The sequence below is a fragment of the Ictalurus punctatus genome, chromosome 8, assembly GCF_001660625.3.
Source record: "Ictalurus punctatus breed USDA103 chromosome 8, Coco_2.0, whole genome shotgun sequence".
Taxonomy (NCBI): domain Eukaryota; kingdom Metazoa; phylum Chordata; class Actinopteri; order Siluriformes; family Ictaluridae; genus Ictalurus; species Ictalurus punctatus.
The window spans coordinates 11,827,678-11,841,463 of NC_030423.2; the positions used below are offsets into that span (position 1 = coordinate 11,827,678).

A 13,786-nucleotide genomic window follows, 5' to 3' on the forward strand; every position below is an offset into this window, starting at 1 on the left:
AACTGGGCGTTTTTAAGACTACTTTGCTTATCAGGAAAACAAATATTTAGTGTTTATTTTAACACTTTTACACGTAAATTCATTTTTAAAACACAGCATGGTGTACTCATCCGGGCTGTTAAGTGTTTGAGGTAAAGCATCGTCGTCCCGTTACATTCCTCTTCAGTTTATTGAAGCTTAACAGTAAAAAGTAAGCACACGGTACATTACTGTCAGTCGTGTCATCCTTTATCTTCCCGAATCGCGTTACCTTTGTAATAGATCCCGGTACCAGTCGCTCCATAAGCTTGCACAAGACGACTCCATCTCGAAGTGATGCTTTGAGAAATCCCTCCGGGTCCGCGATGTTCTTTTTAGGGGAATTAAGCACTCCGAGTGAGATGAGCCAGGTTACAGTCTGCTCCTCCGGGTTCATGGCTGATCGGACCGCGCTGCTGCAGCACACAGGCCGCTGCGCACTGCTGCTGCCCACATCCGCAACACTTCTGCTTTGCGGAACAGCGTTCACATCTAGCAGCAAAGCATTAACTGAGTCTACAGTGAGAGGATATTGAACATCCCGCCAACCTGATCTTTCCAAAGAACTACATGCACACTGACTAGACCTCCTTAAAATGTTTCTCACACACGCTTAAAGTGAGAGAAAATTCTGCTTATGGTTTCCTTTACATTAACAGAGACTACACTAAGCCACACAATGTATTTGAATCAATTGTGGCTCTGCAATGAATGGACAGAGACAGCTTTGAAATAGAGCAAAAGTTTATTTAAGAAAACACACACACACACACACACACCACTATGTAGGTTTAGACTCAATTCCATCTGAAGGACCCACTTAACCAGGGCCACACTCGATCTGGATCTGAAAGACAGATGCAAGGAGGATGAGAAACTGAACACAGTTCATCATTTATAAAATGCGTCTATGGAAGTGGGTATACCTGCTGATTGCCATACATGCCGTGTATATAGCTACAACCAAGCAGCCATCAGCATTGAAGAACTACAAGCTCAGGTCTTGTTGATCAGGCTATGTTCATCCTGCAACAAGAAAAACTCTGATTAACATACTGCTGTAACCATAATATAAATATATATATATATTTTAAAAAGGTACACGAGAGCAAAAATTTTATGCATCCGGATCCAATTTGACTGGCTTCCAGTTATTTTCCAGGCTGAATTTTAGAAGTGTCTTTTCCAGGCGTCTCCTTTGTTAGAATGGGCATGCTTGTGAGCGGCTTTGGCTTTTGTTAAAAGCTAAGGCAACATCTACAATAAAAGGTTCCACTGACAATGGTCTGGAAATGATTTGAAATTAGGGGGATTTATACTACATTGTAGAAATAGTCCACAGGTGGGAGGCTTCATCTTAATATCCTTAAAATGCCTTTTGTCACTTGGAATGTGGTGTTGGAGAGTTGGAAATCCATGTTTCCCCCTTGTCATTCATTCCTGAGACTATGGGCTTTTAAATTCAAATGATCCACTGATTTTTTTTTTTTAAAAAAGGGAGAAAAAAAAAAAAAAAAAAAAAAAAAGACTCCTTTGGTTGCGGACGTTTTTTTTTTTTTTAAGTCAAGTTGATCAAGCATGAAATAACTGTACGGTGTTAGATTGCAGGTTATCGTCTGTAAGGCCAGAAGAGGTAAAGATGGTGTGTTAACTAACCTGAAGTTGAGACATCACTCATACCACTGAGTCAAGTTCATTTAGACCAGAGACAAAAGGGTTTGCTTTGCTTACCAGCTGATGTCAGGTTTAATCTGGTGTTGGATTGTTTCCTGCATATTGGTTGTCTTTGGATTGGTCGTTGCAAGCCGTCAATGTTTAGGCTTTGTGATGAGGAATCCATTTGCACTGAGGAAAACTATACTGATAAAGAGTTTGGCAAAGACATTGGTCTCGTTCTCAACAGACTGAACATACTGAAAAAGATTCTCCACATAATCTAAAATGGATCAATTTTAAGATTTCCCTCACCGTGAATGAGGCTGAGAGCTGACCGTTTACATGGATCCTCTTCGAACAGGAGTGGGGCATGAATGTTTTGATTAAAATTTTTATTGATAAATGAAAAACAATACTCTTGGGCATTGCATGTCTTTAACATCACTAGGGCACAAAACTAAACACTCATCACTTAAATTGGCAACAGTACTATTAAACGTGAGACGAGCAGGGGGAAAGAAACAAACTGTAACACTCAGGAAAAAACTTGACATGGTTGCGTACAGATTGAAACCGAAGCTTAAAGTTCATCTAGAAGTTAAAAATTTAGCCTCTCCGTTGTCTCACAACGTGACCTAACCCTTTTCCAGCACAGAGTCCATTTCAGTACCGACTTCGGTTCATTCCTCTATCTGCTCGATTAGCTCCACGACCCCGAGGTGCGCCTCGGCTTGAGCTGCTGTATTGGCGAGGAGGGTAGCCTCTCTCGAGGTCTTGCCTGGCCGGGCGTTCGGGGCGGCTGGCAGAGTACGACTCACTCCGACCGCTGGCGTAACTGTCTCGACTGCCATAGCCATCCCTGGAACCGCTGCCATAGTCGTCATAGCGACTGCCTCCACCACTCCCACCGTAGGACGGAGGGGGGCCCCTTGAGGGTGGGGCACTGCGTGAGTTACCTGCAGGGTCAACGGGTCATGTAATTGGCAAAATTCACAGACATTTTTTGTGCAAGCTGTCAAGTGCCCACTGTCCTAAATATATTCCTCATGGCTGAATGATTTACAGATCAGGGCCATTAGCACTTTCAAGTGTTCCATGATTTAACTGCGAATGAATGTGGAGCTCTGGGTTTATGAACTAAACCAAGTTAACATGTTGGTTCAACTGGTTTCCTTTAGGAATAAGGTCAAGAGGATAGATTGTAGTTTGATCACTTTGCTTCTCGTGTGATTTAGACTGGGCTCTTGGAAAGGCTCAATGGAGGAGGAAAAATCTTATGAGGCATTTCTTTTCGAGTGCGATTCTGAAATTGTACGACTTTAGTTGAAAGGACTCTTTGAAGGTACCCATTACTATTTGGATTGTCATGAGGTCGTCTTGTCCCAGGAGCACACAGCGCTGTTTGGGTACATCCTTAAGCTCTTTCTAGTACACTAAAGCTTGGAATCTTACCGTAACCATCATAAGGTTCTCTGTAGGAGCCTCCACTTGTTCGCTCCATATAGCCTCTAGGTTCACGACCTCCCCCGTAACTGTCACGATCACTACAAGCAAAAAGGAAAAGGTCACTCAACAGCCTGTGTCGCCCCCACCCAAAAAAACCTAAAAAAGCAGACAAGAAACATTTTATACCTGTAGCTGCGAGACACAGAACCATAATCATCTCTGGAACTGGACTGTGATGGATAGTCACGGTATGAATAATCACGTGGTGGAGGCCCATAGTCCCGGCTGTCTCTCGAGCTCATGTAGTCCCGACTAGAATAGCTGTAATATGTATAAAAAATAAATAAAAGAAAAATTATATAATTTTATATATATATATATATATATATATATATATATATATATATATATATATATATATATATATATATATATATATATCTCTCTCTCTCTCTCTCTCTCATGGATTATGACGTACACCAAGATACAGACAAAGTTATTTAATTATGCTTCATTTATTTGACATACCTGTCTTTGACACTGTAGTGATCATCACGTGGTGATGGGTAGTCATCCCTCCTTGACATGAGTGAATCTCTGCGAGGAGGAGGGGGACCATAAAGATCCCGATCCCTAGACATTGGAGCTGCAAAACAAAATGACTGGTTAAAAGTTTGAAATGAAGATAAATGAATGAATGAATGAATGAATGAATAAATAAATAAAATCAAATTCAGATCTGGAACAAAATGCAAAACCATTCAACCTATTAAAATTGCTTACGTCTGCCCATTGGCCCAGAAGGTGCTGGTCTCTTTGGTGGTGGCCCTCCATTGCGCATTGGTGGTCCTCTTTTTGGTGGGGGTCCTCTGGACGACATCCCTTTAAAAAAGGGTTCTACAATCTCTACGTTATCACAATACTTAGCAGATCAGAAAGACATTATTAGATACATACACTATATAGGCTCAGTACTTCTTAGAGAACAAGCGAAAAATCAGCTCCAATGGATCAAACGAAACAAAATCATCATCATAGCCCACATGTTACGAATTCCTAAAATAAAGGGACAGCCTGGAATCTTTTGTTTAATACCTCTGCTCGGTGGTCCCCGCATTCCACTGGGACCTCCTCTGGACCCACGCGGCCCTCGAGGAGAACCCCGACTGCGTGGATGCATTGACGAAGGTCCGCGACGGCCAGACGACTCAAACTGAGGCTTTGTGGCCTGCTCTACTTTGATGGGTTTACCATCCAGGGCCTTTGAAAAGCAAAGATTCACATTAAGTATTTATAAGCCAACAAAATATTTCAAGATAAAAACCAAAGTGGATAACACACACACACAGGTAAGCTCAGTACTTCTTAGAGGACAGTTGGGCTAAATCAGTTCAAACTGATCATTGCGAGAAAGCATCATCACAGCTTACTACCACAACTGGAACCACAAAAAGGAGCTTACCTTTCCATTCAATTCCCTCGCAGCATCTTTTGCATCACCAGGATTCTCATAGGTCACGAATGCGAACCCTCTGGACTTATTCGTCTCACGATCCTTCATCAACAGAACTGTAAAATGGAAGGGGAGAGGAAAGAGGGCAAAAAAAAAGCAAGTGCGTCAGAGCAAACCAATTCAATCTCAGCATAATAGTAACTGCATTTATGCAAGCTCAGAACTTCTCAGAGGTATTGATTTAATTATTTTCACATTGTGGATCAATTCCAAAATTTTTCATCACAGCTTGCAATGTGCCCAGTACAAAACATCTATGATGCCCAAGTACAAAATTAAATTCCAACAGCCGACTCTGTATCGTGTCCATTTCTACAGGACAATTCCATCCAAAATTTGCACGTCATACCATCACCACATTTTAGACACCAAAACATCAGAGCAAAAGTATTCCTGGTTCTTCTGTTATCCTCCCATTAGCACTACTTAGTACTAAACCTCCTAACTAAACGTACAGGTGCGTGTTTCAATTTGGCATCACACATCATTTGCTCTTAAATTTCAGTAATTACCTTCAGATATCCGGCCAAACTTGCTGAAGTAGCTTTCAAGAGCTTTTTCTGTAGTTTCAGTGTTCAAGCCACCGATGAACAGCTTCCCAGGCCTGTCTGCCTCCGCCATAGCCAACTCTTACAACTTAAAAGGAAAGAAAGAGGTTTCCTTATTTAAATATTTAAAAAAAAGAAAAGAAAAAAAAAAAAGAAGTGTGCATATAGCAGGCTGAAAAAAATATCATGTGTACTGTCTGTGGGAAATGTTATCATTTATAGCCCTTTATAATGTTAGGCTATAGTAAGCACATTGTTAGATGAGGTAGTAACAACAGCACAGACAAGTCTCATTTGAAGAACTCAGTGCTTTTGAATAGTGCTGCATAATAAAAACAGCACGCGTCTCTTACATACACAATGTTGGATTCTGCAAAAGGACCACACAAAAATTACGTTTCTAATATGTTCATTTCAGCACTTCTATTCGGCGTTCAAAGCATCCAGTTCGAGTACCAGCTGCATGTGTAACTAACCATGCAAAGCTAGCGATTTAGCGAGCATGTTAGCCTGGATTAAACCTCAGAGCTATCACAGTAAACAACGTTCACTAAACACTCATGCTAATATTAGCAATACAAGCAGCAGTGCATATGGCAATTTCCGAGGCGATAAAATAATACAGAGAGAAAGCTCGCCAATAAAACACGCTCTTTGGTTAAATTAGCAAGCTAACAACACCTAGCTTCAGTCGGTTGTTTGATTAACGTGATTCACAAAATGGCGGACGATGCTGGCGGTTTGGAGAGCCTTCTTACACACCATGGCCAGTATGGCTACATTGCATGCTTTACTACCCCCAACTACAACCTGAGCAACGTGTTAAAGGCTTTAGGTCATGCTCACCTATTAAACTATACATGCTAATAAAATAATGTTTGTGACTTTATGTAATCGCTATACAGTGTCCAGCAGCGCTAGCAGGTTTGTTAGAGAGGCACGTAGCCGGTAAGGGACGCGACTGGAAGTGTGTTTCTTGTTCAACGGTTTCATTTCTAAACAACTTTAAACTAATATTTGTATGTGCACCTTAAGTGTGTATTACTTTGCATAATAAGGTAGATTCAACCTAATCAGGGTAACAGATGGCAGCCGTGGACGCTCATTCACTGAGCACTCACCTGAAAACGTCGGACGCTCAACAGGAGAACTGAAGAAAGACCTCACGCTGCCTTTAATCATTCAGATGTCCCACCCGGGGTAACGAAAATAGTTGACGTCGTGAACGATCGCCGCACTAAGCTTAAACGCGCATGCGCACCTGTCGCGCATGCGCTGTGTTCGATGACTGGTCTCGCAAGAAAAGTTGATACCTGGGAATGAATAAACCGGAAATGTAAATGTATTTATTTATTTATCTATTACTTTATTCATTTTTTTAAATTGAGATATTTAGTTGTTTGTTTATTCATTTATAACTAATCGATCAATTAATGTATTTGTACATTCAATTGTGATTTTTTTTCTTGAATAATTCAACAACTTTTACATAACACAACCTATGATTAGTACAACACAACCTCAACTGTAACAGGTGGGTGGGTGGGTGGGGGCATTGAAAAGGGATACACTGACCATTTCCAAATGTGGTAAGAGGCCATCAGAAGCACAGTTCTGTGTGCTTTGGGATGTTTAGAATATAATATGGTACTGTAATGTTGTTGTAATTCATTTAAAAATAAAGAAATTCAGGGTTCTAAACTACTACTCTTGCACTTATGTATAAGACACTTCGACTAACAAAAACAACAGGTTTATTACATAATACCTATTACAGTCATTCCTTTCATAGCACATGCTGATAAGTAAAAACAAAGTCGGCTTGTATGCCGGTCTTAATAAAATGACAGTTCATACCAAAATTTTTAAGTGTGATTACAACTCCAAAATAAACTAAAGACCGTCTCTGACGAGTTGTTACAAAAACAGCACAGAGTGTCTGTCATTTTTGATTCTTTGAATAAAACATTTAGCTGGATAACATTTGTGTCAGAATTTGAAAACAACCTCTTTGACTTTGTTAGTCAAAAAGTATTTTCAAGTCAAAATTCCATTTAAGAGATCTTTAATGGTGTCATAGATATCGTCAGTTTATGGGTCACACATACACAAAGGTTTTTAGAGATAGCTCTAATTCAGTTTTGACTAGTCAAAATGATATTTTCAGATATCTGAACTGAGTTTTGCCCTAGTACAATTTGCTTTCTATTAGGTGACTAATAAAGTATCGGAGTGGGATTTGGAAAGCATGGCGGCTGCTGTTCTCGTCAAAATAGCAAGAAAATGTCAAGAAATCGAAAGAGCTCAACATCAAGGAAATTGTGGCAAGCAAGAACTGATAATTGCTCAAGAAATGCACAGAGAATTGCACATTTACTATCTCCAGAGACATAGAACATAACAAAAGTCTGGATGATCTTCGAACAATGGTGTCATCATATTCACAGTCAGTAGGTTTACATGGACAATAATATTCCGATATTAACCCGATTAAGACGATACTCTGATTAAGAAACTACCATGTGAACAGCGATTATTGATGACCTTAATCCGACTAAAGTCATACTCGAAGTAAACACAAATCAAATTAAGACATGTGGAATATTCCTGTTTTAGTCGTATTTATTATCGAAGTGCATTATAGACATGTACACATCTTAACCACACTATTAATGTCGTGTGGGAGTTTTCACCGCATTTTGCGACAGGACACGTTCACATGAAATTTCTTTCCATTCGGCGTCATCAAATTCCATTAAAACAACTCTCTCCCACCAGTCTTTACTTCGTACTTTCATCCAGTATCACCGAGTTTGTCGCGGTGGTATGAATGAAATGTTGCCGAATGAAAGAGGCCTGTTGCTGGAGAATTTGTATCCGCCATTGTCTATTTGCACGTATAGAGGCACAAATAATTAACTGCACTTGAAGCTTTCGTAAAGTTAAAAACGAAACACCCAAAACTGTATATGGTACCATAACAAAGACGAAATGTATGTTCATACGTGAAATTCTTGAGGGAACGTCGGACGGCGTGGTGTGGGGACGTAATGATGTGTGCCGTTAATTGATCTATGTTCAATAATATGTAAAATGGGAACATGAAAGGAATATTCTAAAAGCAACTCATGTAAACACCTTAATCTAAAAGAATATCGTCTTATTTAGAATAAGGTCAATAATTAGATTACTCCTGTCCATGTAAACATAGTCATTGTGAGGGAACTGGAGCTTTCTCTGTCTCTCGAAGTAGCTCAGGTGAGTTTCAGGCTTTACTGAAAAATGAAATAAAACGATACTTGCCCCTCAGACTGAAGCATTAATAGTAACCACTAGACCAACAACAATATTATGTGTATGCATACTGTATATCCACTTACCTAGCTGCAAAATTATTGCAGTTCGGTCAAAGTTATAAGACAAATCAAAACCTACATACCAAATTAAATGTGCCTATTAATCTGAGAAAAAAAATGACTGTGCAACAAAAGGTAGGCCTGCATAATGTTTCTTTGAATGGAGAAAAAGCCACTGAAAAGTTCCACACATGTCAAGTTCAAAGATCCATTAAAAATGAATGTGTATGTTTACAGTCCACATTATGTATCACACTCCAGTATATTCTTATGCAACTTTAGAAATAACAGAGAAACAGCGGCTCCAAGAGGTCAAAAGGTTAATTGTGAACTATTACCCCATGTCAAGTTAACTGGTTTATAAATTAGAAATGGTAAAATATGCCTTCAACCTTTGTATTGTGATAAACCATTGTATTATTTGCAACAGTCCAGTGTCATAATAATAAATAAGTAAAAAAAAAAAAAAAAAAACATTGACTGAGAAAAAGTAATTGAAATCTGTCACACATGGTAAAGTGCAAAGTGCTTGTTACAGAATCACCCAATTATGAGTCTGATATTCCTGGTTTTCTAATATTATATTGGTTATCATTAGGAGTTGCAAGTCAGCAACACAAAAAAGTGTGTGATTTTCAATTTTAGGTAGGTGAGGTAGACCAGCCATTCGAATAACATGTGACCAAACTGAATTTCTAATGAAGCAAGGTCACGCAGTCAAGCAAATGGCAAGAATATTATGGTGCTCCTCATAATTTCTGTACAAGTGGTCCAAGTTGCTTTGTATACCCATCAGGAGCAGAATGCTAATAGTGGATGATGAAGAGCTTGAAAAATGTAGTAAGATGACTCCAAGGCCTATATCAAAATTCTGGGAATGAGGTAAGCTTTGTTGGCACTTAAAATCTGTTCTTTCAGTTCATCAATCAAACTTTTTTATTTATTTATTTATTTATTTATTTATTTATTTATTTTTGCAGTTCAATACAACCATTTTAGATGATGCGAGCCTTAATGGTTGCAGAAGGATTGAGTGTTTCACGGCATAGGGTGCACGAGATGTTGGTTCATATCAACCCAGCAGCTGCTGCAAGGAGATGGAGTAGCACAATGGCTAGAAGACTGTATCATTCGCCCTACCCCAACAGTCTGTAGCATATTGATAACATGCGCCTCATAAGGTTAGCTTAATAATAGTTGAGGGAGCCTATAGTTCTGCTAATGCAGCATAAGCATGGTGTGTTGCTGGGATGCTAATATTGCTTAGTCTACACCTGCATTAGCCAATTCTGGCAGGTTAATGGAAACTACAGCCAAACTTATATAAACACCTGAACACCCCATCCATACATGCTTGTTGAACATTTAATTTGAGTTAAAAGGTAGTTGGTCCTCCCTCCAGTGCTGCTTTGGCCATTCCCAAGCTGTTGTCATTAAATGGGAAGCACACAATTCTCTAGAATATAAGGGTATGCAGTAACAAGATTGGTCCTATCTGGAATTACTGGAATATCCGAACCTGCTAATTAGAAGGGGGTGTTCATATGTATAGCGTATAGTGACTCAGCAAACCAAGTGGACTCCTTACATTATACAGTGTTTTGGTAGATTTTCACTTTAAATATGATCACTTTCAGGTTTGGTTAGTTTTGATCAGGTTTAGTTTACAGGTAACACTTTACTGCGAGTGTACAAATAATCATGTACTAGTACCTGAACTAATACATGAACAAATGGTAAATAAACCCACCCAATAAAGTTTACTGTTGTTCATGTATTACTCCTATAGTGCTTATTACTCCAGTTGTCGTTAAGGTAAGCACTTCATATGCATATACATGTGCTATACATGTAATAAAATTGCTTTGACTTGAATTGAATTCATGATTTCTTGATTAGACCATGCCTTTATTCTGCATTTATTCATATTGAAATATGAATTAGTCCAGGCACAAGTACTTGATTATTTGTGGGCCCCATTGTAAAGTGTAATATTCGTAAAGATCAATGTACAGTAGATGCTGACAGTGAACATACAGTATGGTAAGTTGAACAAGCTATATGTAAAGCTAGAAGACAAATGGAAGAACTTGACCTGACCAATCAGTGTGAGTAATATAATTGTAAGGTTTTTTCCTGCAATAAACACAAATGCACGTAAATGGAGAACAACACGTTTTATTTTGGGATGCACATCTCAGTAAAATGTGTTTAACGTTAGGTTGCTTCTCAATGGAACTTTAAATTCTGCTATAAGTAACTCGACACAAAATATCACGTTGTAAAAAAAAGCTAACATAAGTACTTAAAAGGAATAGTAGAAAAATGAGATTTCTGTCATGTCTGAGTAATTCATGCATCCATTATGAATGAGTCTAAAATGCTGATCTAAAATAGATTTGATCTGGCACTTATAAGTGATCTTAAACAACCTAGTTCAGACAACACCAAAAGTTGGGCTCTGCACAATTCCTTCTGATATTATGTATGCCTTGAACATTTCATACTTATACAACGAGGCAAGTATTGGCCTCTGGAAAGATTTTTCCATCTTGATGGAGGAACTCTATTAGCGGGTAGTGGGGGAAACCCAGCGGTAGCACTGTTGGGGCTCCAGACGCAAACTCCATTATCATCTCAAGGGTGACCGGGTCACACTCTCCTTCTGGAAAAAACCATATGTAGAGAAAATACTGTAACTTCATAAAGAATGTATGCTAAGCGCAGCTCTTTAATAGTGACATTTTAATGTAAACATAGAAGAAGAGTTGGTCTAGTTATGGGTATGCATTGAAAGCTGCAAGGTTTCCATGTTTCATTTAGCTCCTAGAAAAACACCTAGGTGTTTTTTCAGCACAATGGCTAGACTGACTACAAATCAGAGCATGATTGTTCGGTGTGCATGCTTGTTTTCTCCAAATCTAAGTCATTGCTTATGGATCTGTTTTCTCTTTCAAAGGACCACTAGCATTAAAGCGTTATTTTTCTATAGAACTGCTTTTCCCCAGAGGAAAAGATTGTTGCTCAGTGGTTGCTTTTCCTAAGCTCAGGAGACATAGTTGTGATTCTCATATATCTCTCTCCCTGCATCATAACTGACCAGGTTTTTAATAAATAAATAAATAAATAAATAAATAAATAAATAAATAATTTTTAAAGCAAAGTCTAATCTGCCCTTTCTGTACTTGAGTGTTACCAGTGATTTGTATGTTTAGGTAAACCATCTGTACTTACATTCATGAGGATGTCTCTTGATTGTTGACTTTGACAATGATATGCCTACCTCCTCCAGAGTATTTTTGACTTGGCTTGATGTTGTGAAGTGTTTTTCTTCAACAAGACAATAAATCTCCATTCATCCACTTTAGTTGTCTTCCATGGTCTTCCAGACATTTTGGTGTTGCTGAGCTTGCCAATGCATTCCTTCTTTTTAAGAATGTACCAAGTTGTAGATTTGGCCACTCCTAATATTTTTTCTGTCTCTTTGATAGGTCTGTTTTGTTTTTTCAGCCTAATGATGGCCTTCTTCACATGCATCGATGCCTCTTCGGACTGCATTATGAGAGTTCCCATGAACAGCTACCAAATGCAAATTCAGGGCTTGGAATCAACTACAAACCTTTTATCTCCTTAATTTATCATGAAATAACTATGAAACAGGCCACACCTGGCCATGAAACTGCTTATCAGTCGACTGTCCAATTACTTTTGAGCCTGTGAAAATGGAGTGACTGTGTAAAAAAAAAATGGCTGTAGTTCCTAAACAGTAAATACAATATTTTTGTTGAAATAAAGTTGTCTTGAATTAAAGCTGGAAGTCTACACTTCAATCACATCTTGAGTGCTTAATTTCAAATTCACTGTGGTGGTGTACAGAGGCAAGATTATAAAAAAAACAAAACAAAACAAAACAAAAAACACGTGTCACTGTCCAAATACTTATGCACCTGACTGTAGCTACAACCATGCATGTAAAGTATTATATACAGTACTATAAACACTATAATAAAAATACATTTAAACTTCTGAAAAATGTACTGTAGATAATTGAACTGGAGATTTTTGGTTCAAATATCAACTTTATTGCCATTGTCAGAGTACAGTTACAGAGACAATAAAATGTAGTTAGCATCCAACCAGTAGTGCAAATAGTAAACAAGTTAAATGAAGTAAATAAGGCTATAGTGCAATAAGTTAAGCTAACAGTGTACAGGTCAAGATAAACCGTGTTATGCATACCAGTAATGCAAATGGAAATTAAGTTAAATGAAATAAATAAGGATTATCTTGCAATAAGTTGAGAAACAGCATACAGGTAGATGCATGCAATATGATACAGTAGATACATACAGTGGATTACAGTAAATGTGAATGTGCAAATAATAATGTGAAAACAACAGTTTGATATAAATAATTGTAGTAATGACAGATAATTGGAGTGCAAGTACATACACATACTGTAATTGCAGATAATAGCAGTAATGTACAATGCAGTATAGTATGATGTCTAACGCTAATGTTTAGTTGTTAGGTGGACGCTGGCAGTTAACGCTTAGAAGCTGAAAGGAAAAAAGCTCTTCATTAGTCTTTTTGTATGGCAACGCACACTTCTGTAGTGTTTTCTGAATGGGAGATGCACAAAGAGTATATGGTGGGGATGGGAGGTGTCCTTGATGATACCTCTCGCTTTACGCATGCAATGTGTTTGATAAATGTACTTAATGTTGGGTGGCTGTGTTCCAGTGATGTATTGGGCAGTTTTCACTACCTGTTGTAGTGCTTTCTGGTCACACATTGTGCAGCTATTGTACCATACTATGATGCAGTTTGTTAGGATGCTTTCAACGGTACAGCAATAGAAGTCACCATGATCTGAGGTGCAGGGTGGGCTTTCTTCAGTCTTCTCAGAAAGTACAGGCACTGTTGTGCCTTTTTGAGAAAAGAGGAGATGTTGAGGTTTCAGGAAAGGTCAGTGGACATGTGAACACCCAGAAACTTTAAGCCAGAGACCCGCTCCACCTCAGTCCCATTAAAATAAGGTTAGGAATGTATTTGTGGGTCCTCTAGGATTTCCGGTATTCCACAATCAGTTCTTTGGTTTTCTGGGTATTAAGGTCAAGGTTGTTATTGGCACACCATGTTACCCGATGCTAAATGTCTTTCCTGTAGGCTGTTACGTCATCATCTCTGATCAGGCTAACTAACATAGTGTCATATGCGAATAGACTTGGAGATGTGCACAGGTACAC

At 38.6% G+C, this 13,786-nt stretch overlaps 2 protein-coding genes and 3 non-coding genes across 8 annotated transcripts in view; all 5 read right to left on the reverse strand.

Moving 5' to 3' along the window:
• arhgef6 (Rac/Cdc42 guanine nucleotide exchange factor (GEF) 6) overlaps positions 1–505 on the reverse strand; it is a 38,898-nt gene extending 38,393 nt beyond the window's left edge. For both annotated transcript variants that reach the window (XM_017474318.3, XM_017474317.3), the window contains exon 1: positions 251–505. In XM_017474318.3, coding sequence (XP_017329807.1) covers positions 251–415 — 165 coding nt within the window. In that variant the 5' untranslated portion in view covers positions 416–505. The remainder of the gene's footprint in view (positions 1–250) is intronic.
• A 223-nt stretch (positions 506–728) lies between these two features.
• Positions 729–6,458, reverse strand: rbmx (RNA binding motif protein X-linked). Of its 3 annotated transcripts, XR_001813391.3 has the most exons (10): positions 6,303–6,458; positions 5,146–5,269; positions 4,583–4,689; positions 4,216–4,381; positions 3,904–4,017; positions 3,649–3,766; positions 3,307–3,441; positions 3,127–3,218; positions 945–1,044; positions 729–865 (listed from the first exon to the last, which is right to left on the reverse strand). XR_001813391.3 is itself a non-coding variant. In XM_017474321.3 (9 exons), the coding sequence occupies exons 2-9, from the start codon at positions 5,252–5,254 to the stop codon at positions 2,338–2,340; spliced, it is 1,119 nt and encodes a 372-aa protein (XP_017329810.1). In that variant the 5' UTR covers positions 5,255–5,269; positions 6,303–6,458; the 3' UTR covers positions 2,050–2,337. The 3 variants fall into 3 exon arrangements, 2 of the variants coding, with proteins under 2 accessions (XP_017329810.1, XP_017329809.1); XM_017474321.3 differs by lacking the exons at positions 729–865; positions 945–1,044 and adding an exon at positions 2,050–2,630 and having other exon boundaries at positions 3,904–4,002; XM_017474320.3 differs by lacking the exons at positions 729–865; positions 945–1,044 and adding an exon at positions 2,050–2,630.
• On the reverse strand, positions 4,085–4,159 carry LOC124628467 (small nucleolar RNA SNORD61). Its single transcript, XR_006983001.1, has one exon. It is a non-coding gene; the product is annotated as a small nucleolar RNA SNORD61 (small nucleolar RNA).
• Positions 4,472–4,546, reverse strand: LOC124628465 (small nucleolar RNA SNORD61). Its single transcript, XR_006982999.1, has one exon. It is a non-coding gene; the product is annotated as a small nucleolar RNA SNORD61 (small nucleolar RNA).
• LOC124628466 (small nucleolar RNA SNORD61) lies at positions 4,787–4,862 on the reverse strand. Its single transcript, XR_006983000.1, has one exon. It is a non-coding gene; the product is annotated as a small nucleolar RNA SNORD61 (small nucleolar RNA).
• Positions 6,459–13,786: the final 7,328 nt, after the last annotated feature.

Excerpts from the sequence above, each read along its gene's own strand:
- rbmx (XM_017474320.3), bottom strand. The coding sequence starts at position 5,254 with ATGGCGGAGGCAGACAGGCCTGGGAAGCTGTTCATCGGTGGCTTGAAC. Across the intron at positions 4,382-4,582 it reads CGAGGGAATTGAATGGAAAG|GCCCTGGATGGTAAACCCAT; the intron begins GTAAGCTCCTTT and ends TGCTTTTCAAAG. Across the intron at positions 4,018-4,215 it reads GCGGGGACCACCGAGCAGAG|AACCCTTTTTTAAAGGGATG; the intron begins GTATTAAACAAA and ends TAGAGATTGTAG.